At 36.7% G+C, this 23,423-nt stretch overlaps 2 protein-coding genes across 2 annotated transcripts; both read right to left on the bottom strand.

Annotated features, from left to right (window-relative positions):
- Positions 1 to 3,193: 3,193 nt before the first annotated feature.
- LOC113272614 lies at positions 3,194 to 5,246 on the bottom strand (the record flags this gene model as incomplete). The annotated part of the gene is made up of 4 exons (XM_026522427.1): positions 5,136 to 5,246; positions 4,225 to 4,411; positions 3,667 to 4,023; positions 3,194 to 3,420 (listed from the first exon to the last, which is right to left on the bottom strand). Coding segments are annotated over exons 1-4 (882 nt in total), but the record flags the coding sequence as incomplete, so codon positions are not given.
- A 10,592-nt stretch (positions 5,247 to 15,838) lies between these two features.
- Positions 15,839 to 20,551, bottom strand: LOC113272613. The gene is made up of 3 exons (XM_026522426.1): positions 20,419 to 20,551; positions 16,402 to 16,667; positions 15,839 to 16,315 (listed from the first exon to the last, which is right to left on the bottom strand). The coding sequence occupies exons 1-3, from the start codon at positions 20,549 to 20,551 to the stop codon at positions 15,839 to 15,841; spliced, it is 876 nt and encodes a 291-aa protein (XP_026378211.1).
- Between the last annotated feature and the right edge of the window lie 2,872 nt (positions 20,552 to 23,423).

The following is a 23,423-nucleotide window of genomic DNA, read 5'->3' as shown; positions in this document are numbered from 1 at the left end:
ATATAAGTTCAAGTCTTCACATACCTTTTTGTCGAGAAGTTCCACCAGTTCCTTGAGTAGTTCTTCCACTTGTATGATGAATCACCATGAAGTCCTTGAGCTCAACTACACTTACTATCCTAGTCTGAGACTTAGCTATAATAGACTAGAAATCAAGACCTATAATTTTGATCACTAACATTGACAAACATGCTTGATATAGAAACGCATGCGAGTTCGACCGAGCAGTGCTCTAAGAATCTCCCCTTTGTCAATTTTAGTGATAAAACTATCAATACATATGAAATACAGAAAAGATAATGAAACTTTAGTAGCTCCTATTCCACATGTCTAATCTTCAACATTCCTTGAAATCTTCATCCTTCCAAGTACTCCAATGATCCCAAAGGTTGTAAGTTTATCATCACCGTTGTTGAAGATCCGTATCTATAACAAAGAGAAAGCATTTGTCTCGATCATTGTTATACAATGTCATAGTATTATTCCACAGTGTCAAAGTCCAATTGTATCACAAATTTATTGGCCAAAAATATTCCAGCAGGACCCTGTTAACTCAATCCCACCTCTACAATATTCCAGCAGGACCCTGTTAACTCAATCCTGGGCGTTAAATTCTTTCCTAAATCTTCATGGACTCTAAAATCCCGATAATATTTCTCCATGACTCTGTTTTGGTCTAACACGATGGAAACTCCTTCTTTCTCGAATCTGGCCGCCATACATTCCCTGTTTAGACGAAACAGGGTTATACTAATCCATAACGCGAGAAAAATCCGACCAAATCTCTTCCAACTACCGAATCAGGATACCCGTGAAACTCCACACCTCTGTTTCCTTTTTCCGGCTTATCTAGCCAAATTCGATCGATCAAAACGAACATTCCAAGCATGTTACGCTCTAGGAAGTCCAGCCCAATGAAAATCAGCGCTTGAATCTCTTTAAAACTCGCTTGAATCTCAAACCCTAAATCTGTTCACTTCTGCCAAATATTCCCGCCAAAATGAATTCGAATTTTGGGGAAGAAGCTGGTTGCCCCCTATCCAGAGTAGGGGGTGCCGATAGTAGGTGACTTGGGTGTTGTGGACAAATGTGGGTGCTGAGGATAAATTTGGGCTATACATAGCCTGGGTGCTCCTTAGCCAATTCTGGGGTCCGTTTAGCAACTGTCCTTCGGGGGTGCCCCGCGCAACTTTTCGAGCCAATTTTTCCAAAAATGTTTATTGACCAAAAATACCTACACATACATAAAACACCATAATAAGTACAAAAATGAGCACTATCAATATATAGAACCGAGACAAATAAGACACAAAATTGTGTCTATCAAATACCCCAAAACCTATTATTTGCTAGTCCTCGAGCAAAGATAAAATTGAAAAAATAAAATCCTAAGTCATTGACGCAGGCATCGTCGATTGCATTTAGCATATAAAATAAGCCTTTAAACCCCTAGGTGGCTCTAGTGGCTGAGTTATAGTCTCGGGAGGGCTTACCAGAGGTATACCCACAAAACCTTTATACTCCAGACCCTAGATATCTACGCAGAACCTTGGAAAGCACTAAAGAATCTCCTTGGTTGGCATACTTATTGACTACAGGAAGAAATACCCTGATGCAAAATTCCAATTGTTGTACACGAGTTTGCACTCAAGCATACTAAAATTCATATAAAGTGACAGAGCTCTACTTCGATAGTTGCACTATGGACATCAATATTCGGAGTCAAACCAATCACATGGATAGATTAAGAGATGGATATAGAAAAATGTAGATGGTTTTGATGTTTACTAAGTGAACGGCGTTTCCCATATCTGTCTGAAGGCCTCCGCCAAAGTGAACCTATCCTAATGGATTGAGATACTAGTCTGACTAATATCAACACAACTGGCATATACAAGGGAACCAGTGATTGATAATCCTAACTCTAGGTCAACACAGCTGGCATATACAAGGGTACCAGTGGTCGACTTTACTGAATTTATTCCTTTTGGTCAAATGGTCTGGTCTCAAATTTTTTATTTTTTTTCATCTCTTTTTCTTTTTCAACTTTTTTTTTCTTTTTTCTTTCATGGTATCTCAATCACTCTAATTCACCCTAGCATTGGTAACAACTTGAATCGTGAGCCCCACCTAATCACTTAGAGTAACATAGTTTAAAAACAAAATAAAATAAAAATAGAAGTGAAAAGGACTCAACGAGATATGGTGAAACTATCATGTTATTTCTAACACCTGAGCTCTGTGCTTTTATGAATAGACTCTTCTAGATGTTTCCATCTAATCAGATTGGTTCCTCAACTCCTACAACCAAAATGCTTCCATCCACTTAGGTTGGTTAGTGCTATCCTTAATATGCATAAATTTCTAGGCTCTGGAGTTTATTTAAAACAAAAAGTTTCTACCCCACCCCCAAACTTAAATCTAACATTGTCCTCAATGTTTCGAATGAAAGAACAGTACCAAAAATATAAGTAACATGAGGAAATAGTAAAGAGAGAGTTCGGAAAGATAGTACCTGGGTGAAGTGAAACCAAAAACTGACAAAAATATTATACAACAGACAAATCGCCTCGATGGTCAATCAAGGGTAAACAGGGTCCTCCATAGGGACCTCCTCAACATCACCTGTAGGAAAAGACTCTAAAAAGGGCTTCAATCTCTGACCGTTAACCTTTGAAGAACTAGTACCATCTGATGTCTCAATCTCAATAGCGCCATGAGGAAAAACAGTACAGACCACAAAAGGACTGGTCCACCGAGAGCGCAGTTTCCCGGGGAATAGATGCAAACGAGTGTCATACATAAGAACTTTTTGACCTGGAGAAAACGACTTCCGTAAAATATTCTTATCATGCACAAGTTTCATTTTGTTATTATACTCATTAGCACTATCATATGCATCTCTACGAATCTCGTCCAACTCATTGAGCTGGAGCTTTCTGTGAGCTCCTGCCTTGTCAAGTGAAAAGTTTAGCTGCTTAATAGCCCAATAGGCTCTATGCTCTAACTCAACAGGCAAGTGACATGCCTTGCCAAATACTAAACGGTAGGGTGACATTCCAATGGGTGTCTTAAACGCGGTACGGTAAGCCCATAAGGCATCAGTAAGCCTCGACGACCAGTCTTTCCTATTGGGATTAACTGTTTTCTCTAAAATACGCTTAATTTCCCTATTAGAAACCTCTACCTGACCACTAGTCTGTGGGTGATACGGGGTAGCTACTTTGTGGGTAATACCATATTGTTTCATTAAAAGAGCAAACGGTCTATTACAAAAGTGTGAACCCCCATCACTAATTATAGCTCGCGGTGTACCAAAACGTGTAAGTATATTCTCTTTCAAAAACTTAATTACGACCCTATGGTCATTTTTTTTACACGGAACCGCCTCAACCCACTTAGACACATAGTCTACAGCGACAAGTATGTAAAGATAACCTAAAGAATTAGGAAATGAACCCATGAAATCAATGCCCCACACATCAAAGACCTCAATCACTAAAATAGGGTTCAAAGGCATCATATTTCTACGGGAAATGGTTCCTAACCTCTGGCAACGATCACAAGAAACACAGTGACTATGGGAGTCTTTAAACGGTGAAGGCCAGTAAAATCCACACTGCAATATCTTAGCAGCAGTCTTCTTAGCACTAAAATGACCCCCACAAGCATGTTCATGACAAAAGGAGAGAATACTGGACTGGTCACTCTCAGGTACACATCTCCTAAAAATCTGGCCGGGACAATACTTAAACAAATAAGGATCGTCCCAAAAGAAATGCTTAACCTCGGCTAAAAACCTAGAACGATCTTGTTTACCCCAATGTTGAGGGGTACGGCCAGTAACAAGATAATTCACTATATTTTCATACCAAGGTGATTGGGAAACAGAGAACAATTGTTCGTCAGGAAAGCTATCCCTTATAGGAAGGGCATCACTAGGGGAACTAACAACTAACCTGGATAAGTGGTCTGCTACTACATTTTCAGCACCCTTTTTGTCTCTAATGTCTGGAGAAAATTCTTGTAACAATAGTATCCACCTAATCAATCTAGGTTTGGTGTCCTTCTTAGACAAAAGGTATTTCAAAGCAGCATGATCGGTATAGATTACGATCTTAGAACCTAATAGGTAGGATCTAAACTTATCCAAGGCAAACACGATGGCTAGCAGTTCCTTCTCGGTAGTTGTATAGTTCAATTGGGAATCATTCAGAGTTTTGCTAGCATAGTAAATCACATGAAGTAATTTGTCTACTCGTTGACCTAACACAACGCCTATAGCATAATCTGAAGCATCACACATAATCTCAAAGGGTAGGTTCCAGTTGGGTGCCTGGACTATGGGAGCGGTAGTGAGTAAATTTTTAAGCTTCTCAAAAGCCTCTAAACAAGCATCATCAAAGACAAACTTAACATCTTTTGCAAGCAAACTGCAAAGAGGTCTAGAAATCAAGCTAAAATCCTTAATGAATCGACGGTAAAAACCTGCATGCCCTAGGAATGACCTAATGTCTTTTACGGTTTTTGGGACCTGTAAAGTCTTAATAAGGTCAACTTTGGCTTTGTCTACCTCTATACCCTTTGAAGAAATGATGTGCCCTAAAACAATTCCTGATTTAACCATGAAATGGCATTTTTCCCAATTAAGCACTAAATTCTTTTCCTTACACCTAGTCAACACTAATGTCAAATGATGCAAGCACTCATCAAAAGATGAACCAAACACTGAAAAATCATCCATAAAGACCTCTAAAAACCGTTCTACCATATCAGAAAATATGCTCATCATACAACGCTGAAAAGTCGCAGGGGCATTACACAGCCCGAAAGGCATGCGTCTATACGCGAATGTACCAAAGGGACAGGTAAAAGTGGTTTTCTCTTGGTCTTCTGGGGCAATAACGATCTGATTATATGGAAAAGCCATCTAAAAAGCAATAGAAACTATATCCAGCTAATCTCTCTAGCATTTGGTCGATAAAAGGAAGGGGAAAGTGATCCTTCCTTGTGACCTTGTTCAATTTCCTATAGTCGATACAGACACGCCATCCCGTGGTCACTCGGGTTGGGATTAACTCATTATCCTCATTCTGGACTACAGTGATACCTGATTTCTTGGGAACAACCTGAACGGGGCTGACCCACTTACTGTCTGAAATTGGGTAGATAATACCCGCATCTAACAACTTAAGCACCTCTTTTCGAACTACTTCTTTCATGTTAGGGTTCAGTCGACATTGCATATCCCTAGACGGTTTGGAGTCTTCCTCTAAATGAATCTGATGCATACAAACGGTAGGACTAATACCCTAAATGTATGCTATAGACCACCCTCAAGCTTCCTTATTATCTTGAAGTACTTTTACTAGGCTACTTTCCTGATCACTATCCAAGTCGGCAGCAATAATCACAGGTAAAGTCTCAGATGGGCCTAAGAACACATACTTCAGGTTATCTGGTAGTGGTTTGAGGTCCAACTTAGGGGGCTCTTCTAAGGAAGGAACTGAGGTAGTCTCAGAAGCTAGTAATGGTTCGAACCTAGCTTTCCATCTATCAATGTCTAACACAGGGGTAGAATCTAATAGAGCATTCACTTGTTCAATGGTACTATCATCGTCAAAATCTAAACCAAAACGGGATAGACAACTCTCTAATGGGTCTTCAGACAAGATGTTTGGTAATGACTCCTGAACTAAGGATTCTATCATATTCACCTCTTTAACACATGTGCCATCCAGCTCATAAGGTAGCTTACTGACATTAAAAATGTTCATTTCGATAGTCATATTACCAAAGGATAAATTCATCACACCATTTCGACAGTTTATGATTGCAGTAGACGTAGCTAAGAATGGGCGACCTAAAATCACAGATATCTGGTTCTCTGGGTCAGGGATAGGTTGGGTATCTAGGACCACGAAATCCACTGGATAAATAAACTTGTCGACCTCAATAAGAACATCCTCGATAACACCTCGAGGAATTTTGACAGACCTATCAGCTAACTGCAGTGTTATCTGAGTGGGTTTCATTTCACCAAGTCCTAGCTGTAAATACACATGGTACGGCAGTAAGTTCACACTGGCTCCTAAGTCAAGTAAAGCTTTTTCTACCCGGTGTTTACCTATTGTACAAGCAATGGTAGGGGAACCTGGGTCTTTGTACTTTGGAGCTGTGGTGTTCTGAATGATTGAACTTACATGACTAGCTAAGAAAGCTTTCTTATGGACGCTAAGTTTTCGCTTTCGCGTACACATATCCGTGAGGAACTTGGCATAAGCAGGAATTTGCATAATTACATCTAATAAAGGAAGGTTTATGGTAACTTGCTTAGAAACCTCCAATATGTCATTAAAGTTTGATTCCTTCTTTGTTGATGCTCATAGCTGGGGAAATGGGGCTCTAGGCACAGAATCAGACCTCTCGGGAACCGAATTGGCATCATCGGAAATTTTATCAGTCCCCTCAGTTAGTGGTCCTGAGGGATGAGATCCTGAGGGGTGAACTACAGTATGTTCACTATTGGGCATGGTTACCTGATTGTCTACTACTCTACCACTCCTAAGGGTTCTAATAGCATTCAATTGATTCGATGGTTTTGCACCTACTTCATGAACTCCTCTAGGGTTGGGGGTATCCTGACTAGGGAGCCTTCCGTTATCTCTCTCACTTAAGGTCTTAGCTATTTGGCCGACTTGAAGTTCTAGCTTAGCAAGGCTCTGAGCATTAGTTTGAAAGTTCTGCTTGGTTTCCTGTTGAAAACTAATTTGGCTCTGTGCTAACATATCCTGAGTTTTTGCTAACATCTTAATAGATTCCTCTAAGCTAGTCGTTTTGTTTTCTGGGCCTGATGAATTCTTAGTGTAACCAAAACCTGGGGGAGCATTAGAATTATTAAACTGACCTTCACTCTGTCCCTTAGACCATGAAAGGTTCGGATGGTTTCTCCAACCAGGATTATAGGTTTCTGAATATGGGTCAAACTTATGACGGTTATCATACCTAGTGTTATTATAGAGAGCATTGGCTTGCTCTTCATTATTCTGGCCTTCCCAAAAAGGCTCCAATATACCACTAGTGTGACCCACTTCTAAAGCTTCTAACCTTTTCGTTATAGCAGCAATTTTGGCATTTGATTCAAAGCTTCCTTCTACCCTATTAACGTTTCCTCTGCCTAGAAGAATTGTTTTCTGGGGTACCCTATTGCTTTCCCATTGTTGGGTCTTTTCGGCAATTTCATGCAAATATGTCATCGCATCATCAACTGTTTGGTTTTCAAACCCACCTGTACACATGGACTCTACTGTAGTTGTGGTGGGATAATCTAAACCCTCATAAAGGATCTGAACTAACCTAACCTTTTTTAAACCATGATGAGGATATTGGGCTAATAAATCATTGAACCTTTCCAAATACCTATACAAAGATTCTCCCTCCTGTTGTGTAAATGTGCAGATTTGCGTCCTAATAGACGAGGTTTTGTGCCTAGGGAAAAACTTGTTCAAAAAGGCAGATGTAAGTTGTTCGTAGGTTTCAATTGATTCGGAAGCCAAACTATACAACCACGACTTGGCTTTATGTTTTAAGGAAAAGGGGAATAACCTGAGTTTTAAAGCATCATCATCAAGGTTTCTAATTTTCAGTGTACTATAAATTTCCTCAAAGTCCCTAACATGAAAATAGGGGTTTTCATTTTCTTTTCCTAAAAAGATTGGGAGCAACTGTAAGGTTCCAGGCTTAAGTTCATAATTTGCTTCAGTTTCAGGTAACCTGATACACGAGGGACGAGTAGTCCTAGTAGGATTCAACAAGGCTTTCAAAGTTGCCATTTCTGGCGCTATTGGACTATCAGGGATTCTTTCCTCAAACGGACGTTCAAAAACGGAATCTTCACGAATCAGACTTTCTAAATTGAGGTAATCAAGACGCTTAGAACTACTAGGTTTCTCTTTAACAAATCTACCTAGGGCGTCTCTTTTATGTTCAGGCATGCAACAGAATAAGGTAGGGAATTCTATGCAAACACAAAACAAGGCTGACTCAACCAAATCAAACCTAAATTTCTAGCAAACAAAAAGCATGATGCCTCCACTTAGATTGTTTCTAGACCAGCTTCTATTCTTTCGAAAAGGAACTCGTTGCAATCTGAGCAAACCCTCTGGAATCAATCCGAGTCAAAGTAAGTTGAATCGAGGCGAGGGAAGCTTAGTGGAGCTTTGATACCCAAGGCCTCACCGGTTACAAGGCAGCGCAGTCACGCATTCAACTCACAGAAACCTTCAAGAACTTCGAAGTATGCTCAAAAGAGTAACCAATATTCTTCGAACGACTTTCCTATTAAGCTCGTTAACCTATAGGTCTCGTTCTAGTCAAAATTTTAGGCTTAGGTTCGCGTTTGGTTTCGTTTTCCTAAGGCGGGCAAGAACAGAACGGTGATGAAATCCGAACCCTTATCTTGTATGGCCAGTCCTTGCCCTTTACTAGGAAATTAAAGCAGTCGTTTTCAAGTCCTCAGCATATATGCAAACGAAGGAATACAGTAAACCCGCTGACAGGGGATTCGCGGGTGTTTCGAAAAACTTACCTCTCGTACCAGACGGGCGAAGAACCGCTGAAGTCGACTCGGGCCACGACTCCTATGTCATGTACGAACCCGAGGGGCCGAGGAGATATCGTAATCACCGTCCTTCTCTGCACACAGTTTATATTTAAACCAACCCTTCCTTAGGGTTTTTTTAAAAAATAATAATGTCCAAAGTCCAATGTCCAACTGTCCAAAAAAAAGAAAAATTACAAAAATAACAAACCCTAATACAGTTCTCTCTCTCTTTTATAAAGAAAAATAGACAAACCCTAAAAAAATAAAGAGAAAATATCTAAAAAGAAATTGTCTTCTTCTCCGTTATTTTCGCTTTAAGCTTTCGCTCCAAGTCTTTATGCTTTAAGTTCCAGTCTTTACGAAATCACCAAACTCCTTGGCTCAATTCGCATTATGATCCAAAACCTGTAGACAAAAGATAAATACCCAAAAACGTAAAAAAGAACAAAAATAATAAAAACCTAAAAAATAAAAAAAATAAAAGAAAACGAAGTCTAAAAACCCTAAAAGCAAATCCGCGTCGGCGGCGCCAAAAATTGATGTGGTTTATAGATAGTGGTAAAAGTGGTTTGATTCTCAGACTTGCGAAGGATAAAATATAGACTTAAATTCTAAAACAAAAATAGAAAACTCAAACAAAGATGATGTTGTTATCAATATTAAAAGAACACTGAGGCTAAGATTCCACTATTTTCCAAGTTCAAAGTGATTTAAATCCAATATTTATATTTATTCAATTTTTTCGTTTAATTTGATTCTAAGATGTTGCAACAAGTAGATTTTTAAAATAACAAGAGTAAATCAAAAGCATGGGATATCAAAAACCTAAGTCCAAGCATATACCATCAATGGAAATCACAATTATTGAATAAAAATCATTAAAACAATTCTCAAACAAGGCAAATAATCATATGAATAATTGTAATAAATAAGATAAATAGAAAATACCACTCTTTATTGGAAAAATAGCTTCCTCTATCGCCTCAGCAATGGGGTTTATCTCCTCATATCAAAAACAGGTTCAAAATATTTTTCCATTGCTCAAAAGGTGTTTTCAAAGGTGAAGAGACTCAAAGGGAGTAAAACAGTTCAATTGCAACGTTTATATGTGTTGCAGATCGACTGTTACATGAGAAACAGAAGGAATAAGACTGCTGCAGTAACGATAGAAGCGAAGTGCTGTAGAACAACGACAGTGTTCTGCGATAGTTGGGCGTGGGTTGATGTTCTTCGTGTTCTTCAGCAGCACCAGCAGAACAGCTTTCCTGCAACTCGTGATTTTTGTCTCCTCTGGTTCTCGAAACTACCCCAAACTGTTCGTCCCCCCTCTGACTTGCAACCAACCTATATATAGCCAACAACCCCCAAGTAAACCCTAAACAACTCAAGTTTATCTTCATTCTTCTTTCACGGCAAGTCACGGATTTTTCTATTTATTCTCTTCTGTACGCGTCAACTGGGTCAATCCCACCTCTACAATATTCCAGCAGGACCCTGTTAACTCAATCATGGGCGTTAAATTCTTTCCTAAATCTTCATGGACTCTAAAATCCCGATAATATTTCTCCATGACTCTGTTTTGGTCTAACACGATGGAAACTCCTTCTTTCTCGAATCTGGCCGCCATACATTCCCTGTTTAGACGAAACAGGGTTATACTAATCCATAACGAGAGAAAAATCCTACCAAATCTCTTCCAACTACCGAATCAGGATACCCGTGAAACTCTACACCTCTGTTTCCTTTTTCCGGCTTATCTAGCCAAATTCGATCGATCAAAACGAACATTCCAAGCCTGTTACGCTCTAGGAAGTCCAGCACAATGAAAATCAGCGCTTCAATCTCTCTAAAACTCGCTTGAATCTCAAACCCTAAATCTGTTCACTTCTGCCAAATATTCCCGCCAAAATGAATTCGAATTTTGGGGAAGAAGCTGGTTGCCCCCTATCCAGAGTAGGGGGTGCCGATAGTAGGTGACTTGGGTGTTGTGGACAAATGTGGGTGCTGAGGATAAATTTGGGCTATACATAGCCTGGGTGCTCCTTAGCCAATTCTGGGGTCCGTTTAGCAACTGTCCTCCAGGGTGCCCCGCGCAACTTTTCGAGCCAATTTTTCCAAAAATGTTTATTGGCCAAAAATACCTACACACACATAAAACACCATAATAAGTACAAAAATGAGCACTATCAATATATAGAACCGAGACAAATAAGACACAAAATTGTGTCTATCACTCACCCTTAGTCAACACTCCATCTCACATGGAAAGCACTCCCCTTTACATAATGATCCGAAAACCATATGTATTTGTAGTGTGAACTACTTATTAATTCTCCCCCTTTTTGTCAATAAAATTGGCAAAGGTACAAGAACGGGATCATAATGAAATTTTTGTAAGATACATTTCATGACTAAAAAAAAAACAATACACATCATCTTATTTAGATGCAATCATATAGCCGAAGCTAATAACATTCATCAAGGAGTTTAAATATACAAGATAACCCCTCTAAAATTCCACAGCCGCATACTCCTCGAGATATGACCATTAAGCACAAGTTCAAAAGAACTCTCCCCCATTTGATGTCATTCCCAAGGGAACAACAAGAGCGACCTTAATTTCAAAAGAAACAAAGGATTTTTATTGGACACCAAAAACCATGATAAATGATTTTCTATATCCAAAAACTCAATCAAATTAATCACAAGTAAACCCATGGTTAATTTAATCGGAATACGCAATCAAATTAAACACACAAGGTGATCAACTTAATTGATTATGCTCAACATAAGTAAACTTACGGAACATATGACTAACATAACCATTAGAAAATGATTAGGATAGCCGTTCATACACTCAACACAAGGAAACTTATGGAATATATGAATACTCAACTAGAATAATTACAAGAGAACCCATAATTAATCTAATTGGAATACATAATTAAACTAATCACAAAAGTAATCGATTGTATTTACATTTGTTTTGCTCAACATAAGAAAACTTACGGAGCAATAACTAAACAACCAAACAAGATTATTAATTTAGTTTACAAATGCTCAACATAAAATACCTTACGGAACAACCAACCAAGCTAATCAAAATTAATCAACTTAGTTGTATCGTGCTCAACATAAGACACATTACGGAGCCTCACAGTAATACATAAAATATGGATCAGGGATGATCACTACTGCGGAATACACAAGGATTCATTCTATCTTCAATCACTATTTTCATAACGACAATAATAGACATAATCCTTGGAAACAAAAGATTTTAACCTATCTTCGATCAAAGAATTGACAATATAGGCTTAACTTTTGTATATGTCAAAAGTACATTCATTCTTAAATCAATACATGAATACCGATCATGAACGACTTTACTTTTAACAAAATATGGGACAACATAGTTCACGGACGTAAACACCAATATCCCATAACAAATTGCAATATAACAAATCATAAAGATTAAATACTGCAAACATCATCCTCCAAATATTTTTAGAATTTAAAACCAATAAACCTAAAAAATAATACAGGAAGATAAAAATAATAGCTATGTGTAGTCACAATCAATGCCATTCAAAGCACTAGTTATTCTTCCAACTGAACCAAAAAGAAGACATACTAGGAAACAATGTCTTTGAGAAATTCTTTATCATTCCCGAACTCCTTATCGTCAACAGCCATTAGTACATAAGGTTCGTGAAGAAAGGAGTTAATATCAACAAACCATCTTGGATGGTGATGTCGAACCAGGGCTTTCTGAATTTCCAAAGATCTTAAAAAACAAGCCTTTATTTCACCAATCTCCTTTGTTACTTCCTTTAACTCATCAAGAACTTCGGGAAACTTCTGAGAGTTAGAAGGACAGCCCTTGGCTTTCTTGTATTCCTCCTCTTTCTTTTTAACGAATGAGTTACTGGAGATTTTACTTTTTCCTTGATTGATGGCTTAACAATCATATTGACATCTTTTCCATCCAAAGACATGATGCTACAGAGAACAGTTATAACCAACTGATTTTTGTGAGTGGATTTCACAATCCCATAAAGCAGTGTTAAGATAAAAAGGATATTAGAGAGGAAAAAGGAACGTATGGTTCGAAACCTTTAAACAGGTTCGCGGACGTCCAACTCTTAAACCCTAGAAAGAGTTGAATAGACACAAATAACCCCTTATTTGATAGACAGGAAAAGCAAACCAAAAAAAAAACTTTTCTAAAGCTTGTGCGTTCACAACCTTGTCTCCTTTGATCAGGCACATGAGACAAGATTTTCCAATCAACACAATCAATTTGTGCTGTGGTGAACAACAATTTGTCCACCATTTCCTTCTTGAGAGGAATCCTCTGACTTATGTCTATCAAAGCGACTTGACCATACCTTTTTTTCTAATGATCTTATTTTGTCTTTGGAAACTAACTTCTTAGATGAAGATAAAATCCTTACCTCAGCGGTTTTCTGAGCAAGTTTAAGCTTCCTTGCCAATCGATTTGGTCTTCGTTGAAGTTTGCTGGCATGCCTCACTTGATGTTTATACTTGTAACATCTTGACAGTTCATGCCCTTTTGAGAACAGAACGAGCACATCAACCTTGGATAGTATTCAGGCATCTGTGGTGTGAACGCAACTAGACACATAGTAGATCCTGAAACATTACAATCAGAGTTTCCAAAGAATGGGTCAGTTGATTCTTGATTGGATTCTTTTCTTCACCTAAACCATCAAGATTGATATATGTATTGCTACAACTATCAAAATCAACGTTCTCACATAGAAGACCGACACTTGATTTCTTATCTTCATCAAAATCATAGATCTCAGACATCTCATCAAGTGTTACAGCAAGACCTTTGTTAACTCCAGCAGAAAGTCTCGGGTTTGAGACCTTCGGAAGTTCGTGGACTGAGTTCGCGGACTTGGCTACTAGCCATTCTTCCAGTATAGGACTTATGCACATATGTGTTTCCACAACATACTTATGTCCATCATTGGTTATGTAATCTAAACTCTCATTCCAATCATTGAAACATTCTTAGATAACGTTATATAGTTGTTACACTATTTCTGGTCAAAGCAATTTTCAAGATGACTGAAACACATCATGACTGGCGTCACTAGGTAAAGAAAAACATGGTCAAAGCGAAACGCTTACCAACACATATTTCGAGATATAGATAGGCGAGGTATACTCGGCTCGAAATACCAAATGTGTATAATCTAAGTCTATATATATAGCATACGACTTTTTCTCAAGAAGTAGGAGATAGAATAGATAGACTTTTGAGTGACAGATAAGTTCAAGTCTTCACATACCTTTTTGTCGAGAAGTTCCACCGTTTCCTTGAGTAGTTCTTCCACTTGTATGATGAATCACCATGAAGTCCTTGAGCTCAACTACACTTACTATCCTAGTCCGAGACTTAGTTATAATAGGATAGAAATCAAGACTTATAGTTTTGGTCACTAACATTGACAAACATGCTTGATATAGGAACGCATGCGAGTTCGACCGAGCAGTGCTCTAACAGATACAACATTTAGAAGCAAGAGAATATCCTTTCTTGATTAGCTTTGGATCATCAATGTACACTCCTTGTTGTATTTTCAATACATTGCTAACAATACTTGGATATAAATTTTTTTCCAAATGTGATCAGGCCAATGTACTTTTGGTTCCTTGGTTATGATTTTTGTCAACAACAACAGATGTAGAGAATAGGCCTTTCATATCACCACTCCATATAAGCTTGTCCTGAACTCCATTTATTGGTGGTAATGAATCTGGAATATAAGCTTGTAAATTACTAGGAATCATCCACTGTGCATTTAGAGGAATGTCACTCACAATCATATTCAGAGCAGTTCACATTCTCAATTAAAGGATTTTCACCAACCCATGTGTCAAACCATAAATAAATTTTCTCACCAGTACCAACATTCCATCTCAAATTTGATTTCAATTCCTTCCAAGCCCACTTCAAACCTGGACATACTGTTGATAATTTCCATTTAGTACTCCATTGGCCATATTTATCTTTATACTTAGCTGCAAATTTTTTTGAGCAATCACCATCCGAGGTTGTGAATATCCACATCATTTTCATTAATAGAGCTCTATTGATTACCTTTATTCTTCTAATTGCCGATCCTCTTTCATTAAAAGGTGCACAAACTTTACTGCACCCTAGAGTTTCATATTTCCTACTTTCACTGTCACCAGTCCATAAGAAGTTTCTTAAAAAAATTTCACTGTCACCCTAGAGCTCTATTGAGTAATACTATTATATGTATTACCTAAATGATTGTTAATTAGCAATAGCATCTCTTATCTTGCGTGAGTTTTGAGGATTCTGATGACAACCCAGCACTCGAGAAATGATAGCATTCTCAATCCAATTTCTTAGCCTATATATTAAAAATATAATCAGTAAACGAAGACCTGCTGTGAACGGTAATGACATGAGAAAATATAGTTTTATTGCAGGCTTGATGAACTGTTGATAGTGATCATTGTAGAAAGTTTAATTGAAGGGAATAATAAAAATTTCACTGTCACCAGTCCATAAAAAGTTTCTTAAAAAAATTTCACTGTCACCCAAGAGCTCTATTGAGTAATACTACTATACGTATTACCTAAACGATTGTTAATTAGCAGTAGCAGCTCTTATCTTGCGTGAGTTTTGAGGATTCTGATGACAACCCAGCACTCGAGAAATGATAACATTCTCAATCCAATTTCTTAGCCTATATATTAAAAATATAATCAGTAAACGAAGACCTGCTGTGAACGGTAATGACATGAGAAAAGATAGTTTTATTGCAGACTTGATGAACTGTTGATAGTGATCATTGTAGAAAATTTAATTGAAGGGAATAATAAAAATATTTAATTTAGAAAACAAAAGAGACTTATCGAAACAAAATACTTAAACATATTTCTTCATAATTCATTCTGGTTTGGGACTGCCCTTTTATAGGCTACATGAAGAAAACACTAAAAAAAAAAACTTAAATAACCGTACAGAAAATATAACTCCTAAATTTTTCGTTGCGAAACAAAATATCAACTGAAAATTGAAATTCCTAAAGACTAGGATAACATAAAACTAAAATTGAAAAATATTTAAAATAAACGAGTTGGCCAGTTTGAATTAATTCCAACATCTTCTTTGTCACCATCATCATTTCATCATCACCGTACACCATCATCATCAAATAATCATCATTAAAATAAGATCAACTCTTCTTCATTATCAAATGCTTCTACACAGAAATTTGCTTGCTCTTCTTTTGGTTTGTCACAACAGTATTTTTCAGTATGCCCAAACTTTTTACAGTGGTAGCATTGCAATGGATTTTTGTCTTTGAAGTAACAAACATCAATAGTATGGTTTTTCCTTTTGCATATTAAAAATGATTGAGAAGAAGCATTTTCACCCTTTTCTCTAGATATAAGAGCTTTCTCTTTATATGATTCTATTTTCAGTAACCCGTTCAACCTTTCCTCATGTGCTTGAAGAGACCCAATTAGCTTATTTAAAGAATAAACAGATAAATCTTTGGATTCTTCAATAACAACTACTACATGTTCAAATTTAGAATGAAGGGAACGTAATACCTTTTCCACAATTTTTTGGTCAGAGAGTTCTTCACCATAAGACCTGATTGCATTCACGTTTTTTGTAACTTTGTCGAAAAATCTCTGCACAGGTTCATTGTTTCTCATGGAAAAAGTTTCAAACTCACGCTGAAGAGTTTTTAGTTTCTTAGTGACCACCTTATTAGTACCTTCATACTTTCTTTGCAACACAGTCCATGTTTCTTTTGCTGTTCTACAGTTAGAAATATTTGGAAAAATATAATCATCGAAACCTTCTTGTATGAATGATAAAGCTCTGGATCTTTCTTCACTTTTTCTGTATACTCATTCCTTTGTGCCGTAGTGAGCCTTTGATCTGGATTTACTTTATTATAACCATTTTCTACTAATTCCCATAAATCATGAGAAATAAAAATAATTCTCAACTTAATAGACCAGTATTTGAATTTATCACCTTTAAAAATAGTAATATGTGGTTATGGAAGCGTACTATTAGTTTCCATGTCTACAGGATCGTCTGGCTCCGATACCAAATGTAGGAAATTTAATTGATAAGAATAATAAAAATATTTAATTTAGGAAACAAAAGAGACTTATGGAAAAAAAATACTTAAAGTCTTAAACATATTTCTTCATAATTCATTCTGGTTTAGGACCGGCCTTTTATAAGGAACGCGCAATTTGGGGATATAAATTACTTCCCTCAACCAATAGTGTTTGCTAAGGGGTGTTTTTGGGGGACAAAAATACAAAAATACTCTTCTCTCTAAATAAAAATCTAATAACTTAAAATCAAAAAACAAAATCACATCCCCCATTTTCATCTTCACTGCCGGCATTCTCGTTAGAGTTACGGATTTTAAACCTAAATATTCTCCACTTTGAAAACATTTTTTTTTACATTCGGAAGTGATGAAGACCATGCCGGAAGGGATGAAAACCATGCCGGAAGTGATTAAGACCATGCCTATAGTGATGAAGACCAGGAAGACCATGCCGAAGTGATGAATACCATGCTCGTAGTGATAAAGACCATGTCGGAAATAAATTATTTTACATCGACGGAAGTGATGAAGACCATGCCGAAATTGATGAAGACCATGCCGAAAAATGGTGTCGGCATGCTTGGTAACTAACATTCAATGCAGTAACTTAATTCCGGTATGCTCGATAGAAATCTATCAATGCCGGTAGTCAAGTGAAAAAAAAATCAATTTTCTGGATACTTTACATCATGTGTCACCAAAGAAATTTAAGCAACATACTATGCCGTTAAAAGTGACGGCATGATCGAGAATCAACTAACTGTGCCGGCAGTGGACTGATTATAACCAGAAAAAATTCAAAACGGAATAGGTTTTGAATTCCACTATCAGAAAACTCTGCGTAGAGGCAAACATTTATGAAAATTTCCAACAAACTCTGTGACGGCATTGATATAAATATGAATACCATGCCGGTTTAGGTTGTTCCGGCATGGTATTCATAGTTATATCAATGCTGACAGGATGTTTTGCAGGTGCAGACATGGTGAATCCAAAGTTACATCTGGAGAAGATTCAACATAAATTTTGAAGAAGCGGAGACATCTCTTTGGTCACTATGTTCACTCATCTACAACCAAAAATTTTGAACCCTACATTCATACTTCTAATCTCTCCAAAATGATAAAGATTTCTATAAATCATTTTCAAACTAATCAATTAACATAACTAATTATTATTAACCAGTAAACCGGATTAATGAGGGGTAGATTAGGAACTATATAAAATATATATACAAGGGGTGATCCTCATTTGATATTTGGATCTAGTTTTTTGTCTTTTTTCTCTATCCCCAATTAGTTTTGTTATCCCCCAATTACGCGTTCTTTATAAGCTACATGAAGAAAACTCTTAAAAATAAAATCTTAAATCATGGTACATAAAATATAACTCCTAAATTTTTGGTTGCAAAACAAAAAATCAACTGAAATTTTTGGTTCCTAAAAACTAGGATAACATAAAACTATAATTCAAAAATATTCAAGGCTACCAAAAATCCTAAAATATCTTAAATTCAAAATATTCTAATAAACCGATTGACCAGTTTGAATTAATTCCAACAATCATGCATTTCTAATTTGTTTGGTTACTGTAGTTGTAATTTTTTTTTTGAAGCATGATATTTATTAACCTGTCATTTTTATGGGCGATCCCGAAAAAATTAGGGGCGACTTTTTTATTCCGAACCCATATGCAATGTTAAGGGATGTCCAAAAATGCGGAGAATACTTTAATGCCCTTACATAATCGGAAGCTATTTTGTGCCCGATTGTAAATACCTAATCGGGAGTTAAGCAACTTAAATATATTATCGATTGATATAAATTTGTGTTAAACGCGTATTTGGGGCTATTATTAATCGGAAGTTAACGATAAATTCATTTACTACCGATTACAGGCTCAATCAAAATTCAAAAAAAAAAAGATTTTTGTAAAATCTCATTTTGGGGCTACTCTGTATTCGGTAGTTATATAAACTATTTTGACTACCGAATATGGTTGAATATTTTCAAAGAGAGCCAATGTACAATTGGAAGTCAGGATTTTACCTCATCTACTACCCGATTATAGGCTTAACCAAAATTCCAAAAATAGATGATTTTGGCAAAATCACATTTTGGGGCAACTCTATATTCGGTAGTTATATGAACCACCTTGACTACCGATTATGGTAAGATATTTGCAAAGAGATTCACTGTATATCGGAAGTCAGGATAACTTCATTTACTACCAATTATAGGCTCAACTAAAATTCAAAAAATTGAGGATTTTTGCAAAATCACATTTTGGGGCGACTCTATATTCGGTAGTTATATGAAGTATCTTGACTACCGATTATGGTAGGATTTCGGTAAAGAGATCTACTATATAATCGGAAGTCAGGATAACTTCATTTACTACCGATTATAGGCTCAACCAAAATTCAAAAAATTGAAGATTTTTGCAAAATCACATTTTGGGGCAACTCTATATTCGTTAGTTATATGAACTACCTTGACTGCCGATTATGGTAGGATATTTGCAAAGAGAGTCACTGTATAATCGGAAGTCAGGTTAACTTCATTTACTACCGAATATAGGCTCAACCAAAATTCAAAAAATTGAGGATTTTTGCAAAATCACATTTTGGGGCAACTCTATATTCGGTAGTTATATGAACTATCTTAACTACCGATTATGGTAGGATTTCGGTAAAGAGATCTACTATATAATCGGAAGTCAAGATAACTTCATTTACTACCGATTATAGGCTCAACCAAAATTCCAAAAATTGAGGATTTTTGCAAAATTATTTTTTGGGGCAACTCTATATTCGGTAGTTATATGAACTACCTTGACTTCCGATTACAGTAGGATCTTTGCAAAGAGATCCACTGTATAATCGGAAGTAAGCATACCTTCATTTACTACCGATTATAGGCTCAACCAAAATTCAAAAAATTGAGAATTTTTGCAAAATCTTATTTTGGGTCTACTCTATATTCGGGAGTTAAATAAACTAAATTCACTACCAAAGGTCTACTTTAATCGGGAGTCAAGATAAAAATTTTCACTACCGATTATAGGATAATCAAAATTCAAAAGATAGAGGATTTTATTTTGGGGATACTTTATATTCGGAAGTTATATAAACTAAATTGACTTCCGATTGTGGATTAACTTCCCGATTGTGAAGTTATCTACCGATTGTAAAGGGTAGTTTGGCCATTAAAAAAATGGGAGATAAGGGATGGCTACATGCTACGTTTCTGTGACCTTTTTTTGTTTTTTGTGTCGCCCCTAATTCTTTCGGGGTCGCCCCTAAAAATGCCAGGTTTATTAAACTACTGAAGGGATAATACAGGAGGGTATATGATTCCCAAATATTCTTCAATTACATTTAGATTGGTAGGCCATGAATCTATAGCAACAAAATATAGGTTCAAAATATGAACAACACTCTCCGGATTGGAGTTGCAGTGGGGGGGAGTTGAGCAGATGGCTATGGTTTGGGTGTCGAAGGTCGAAAGGTCTTCGGTCAATGCTTTCCACAAGAAAAGCTGTATTTTTGAAGGACACGACAGTATCCAAATGAACTTTGGTGGTGGTAGAAGGTGTCACTGCAATTGATCCGATGATGTAGTCAGTATCTAAATGGTGCGGTTGACTGCGCTTGATTACCTCCTCTTGTTTCTGCTTGATCCACAAGTTCTCGCTGATGTGTGCTGGTGATGGAGAAAATTGTTGGAGAGTCATCCCTTGGATCCTTTATCACGTCCGTGTGAGGAGGGTCGAACTTTCGATACATAACCATGGTTGCAGTTAAGCTGCAACGGGACTACTACCACTATTACACTTAATACACGAGGAACAAACAAGGACTGTAACTAACTGATACAGAAGACTGAACTGTAACCAAGACACTAACTAAACAATGTGCTTTATAAGATAGCACTGACACCTAAGACAAGAAAACGTGCTTAATACAGTAACACTTGAGGAGACTAATAAAAACATGTAAAAACACCTAATGATTTTTAAACTTAGGAAAAACACCAAAGAAAAGTAGGAATACAGGACCTAAAACAGGACGGAACTAAAACTTGAACCTCATAAAATGGAAATGCAAACCGCTAAACCTAATACAACAACAATCATCCTTCTACTTGAGGTTAGTGATATTTGACTTGAACTGTTTCATTCCCTAACGTATCTTTCAAGTCGTGCATATTGAAAACATAACTGCGAAGCATATTTGAACTCTAGATAGACATAATATTAAGGAATACAATACGAGGTTTATTGCTTAACCATTAAACTTTGTAGATAAGACATCGTCATAATCATTTGAATGCTATTATATTATGTATGGGTATGAGGTGAGGATTTCATCCTAGGGAACAATGTTTACATGTGTTCTAAGGAAGTAAGTTCATAAACTTGTTTGTGGACCGAAAAGGAAATTGCCAGGTGTTATTGGATTTGTTATTCATTGCATATCTTATGAACAACCAATGTGTGATTGAGTATAACCGCTCACAACTTGTTGTGTTCTTGGTAGAACTATTCACAAAGGCCTGATTTATGTATTGGTATAAGTTTTATTAGTAAAACCGATCTTAAGTAATCACATGTGGTATGATCGGGTTTGTGTGTCTGACCAAATATGGGAGAGGGGAACCGATCCTAGTAAGAGGTGCAGTACATCACAAGGGGAACCGATCCTTGTATGGGGTGCAGCAAGGCTTATAGCAGAAAGGGGAGCCGATCCTATGGACATGTGGAATACGTTTTTATGCAAAGGGGAACCAATCCTATGGACATGTGCAACACATATAAGTTAGATACCATATATATGTGGGGAACCGATCCTAGTACCTAGTCAACCGAATTTTGGAAAGCTAGTGTGACTATGCACAGTACTCACATAGAGGTAGAACCAAAACTTGTTTTGGTAGAACCGTTAAACCCATGATTGTGATTGGATGTTGGTTTGATCAATCACATAGTTCTTAAAAGTCAGATGAACCAATTATAAACTTGTTTGGAAGTGTGGTAAATCGGTTTCAAGGTTGTAAGAGTGAAAGAGAACTTACAAAGTAAAGATGTCGACAAACTTTGAACACGTGCTGTGATTATTTATTTCTTTAATTGTTCAAAGATATTCCTTAACAGCTAAGGGAAGAGAATCCCAGGATCGAAACATAAGTAAGTTAAGAATCTTTTAATTAAGGTTATTAATTTCATTTTGTAGGGAAATTCCAGAATTAGTAATGTGCATTTACTAATTAGATTTTACGAGAGATTTCGATCGTTATTTTTGGACAGAGCATTTCCAGGAATTATGAAAACCGAATCTGTGCTTTAATGAGTATCTTGAGAATATTTTCGGTTTTGGAAATTCCTTGGTGTCCAAACTTCCTTATCTATAAATACTTGAAGTTTGCCTTTCTAGCAAACTAATCCTTCGTAACAACAAAATTCCTCTTTTGTTTTTGTTACTGGTGTAGCCGCCTATTTGGAGAGGAGAGTAACCTAATTAGGCGAAATATCTTACGGCCGCTCAGTTTAAAGTCTTTTTTCGGATTGAGAAGATCTAGCGTGTACCGTCAGTGGGAAACTAGATAATTGCGGTTTATTTTTTGTTTTCGATTGATTTGATTGACTAACGGTGGTTGAAATCTGATTGCACCTAGTTTGTTTATTCATGAGAATTTTTTCTTCTGATATAAGATTCACTCAAACTAGTTCAGAGTTTCGACAGGGATCTTTAGACTGTTGTTAGTTCTAAAGACGATCTTGTGATAATCCATTGTTAACAGACTTCGTTATCCGTGTGATTGATCACAAGAGATTCAAATGATTGTGTGCAGGTTTTTATTGAAGATTTAAGAAGATTTGAAGAAAAACAAGATATTGAAGATCTGACTTGGGTTTTATAATCTTTGGTGTGCACAATACTTGTTTCGGTAAAAGATGATCCAATTAATAATCGGTTTATCCTGGTGGTTGATTGGATTGATTAATTGAGTAGATCGGCATCAACAAAGTTCTTCGGATTAAAGGTGTTGTTGGCTTAATCTTAAACGATTACTTCGGTAATTGAATATAAGATAGATCTAAGGACCTGGCAAAGGAGTTTATGTTAAGATAAACAAAAGTGCCTTTGTCCAACTCATATCACTTGGTTGAATAGAGTTGATACCAAACAGATTTGTTGTTCCTTTACTGTTTGGAATACGAACCAAAGAAATTGTTTCAAGTACGTGACTTATTTATAAGTCGGACGCGTGGGAATACAGACGGAAATAGGTGAACTATAGGGTTAGTTACTTGGTCTCAATTATAAGAAGTTAGGTGTAATTTTGTGTAGCGGCTTAATCCTGAGAGTATTCAATTCTGGACTAGGTCCCGGGGTTTTTCTGCATTTGCGGTTTCCTCGTTAACAAAATCTTGTTGTGTCATTTACTTTTATTTCCGTATTATAATTGTTTTATTATAATTAAAGTAAATTACACAAACGTTAATTCCTATTTACTTGATAAGCAATCCTATTGTGTTTGGTTAAGTCCGAACCTTTGTATCAAGTAAACATACTTCGTTGTTGTATTGTCTCGATCTCGTATCCGTAGACAATCACATGAAGTGTGAACTAATTAGTTGTATTGTCTCGACTCAGTCCATAG

This window comes from Papaver somniferum, chromosome 4, assembly GCF_003573695.1.
Source record: "Papaver somniferum cultivar HN1 chromosome 4, ASM357369v1, whole genome shotgun sequence".
Lineage (NCBI taxonomy): Eukaryota > Viridiplantae > Streptophyta > Magnoliopsida > Ranunculales > Papaveraceae > Papaver > Papaver somniferum.
Note: the sequence above shows the minus strand (reverse complement) of the source record. Positions and strands in the feature narration are given on the sequence as shown.

What these genes read in the sequence shown, in the direction of transcription:
- LOC113272613 (XM_026522426.1), bottom strand. Translation starts at nt 20,551, where the DNA reads ATGGTTATGTATCGAAAGTTCGACCCTCCTCACACGGACGTGATAAAG. An exon ending in TCAAGCAGAAACAAGAGGAG is followed by an intron (nt 16,668 to 20,418) that starts GTAATCAAGCGC and finishes CTATTTTTAAAG; the next exon opens with GTGATAAATTCAAATACTGG. An exon ending in GTTGCAAAGAAAGTATGAAG is followed by an intron (nt 16,316 to 16,401) that starts GTACTAATAAGG and finishes GAACCTGTGCAG; the next exon opens with AGATTTTTCGACAAAGTTAC.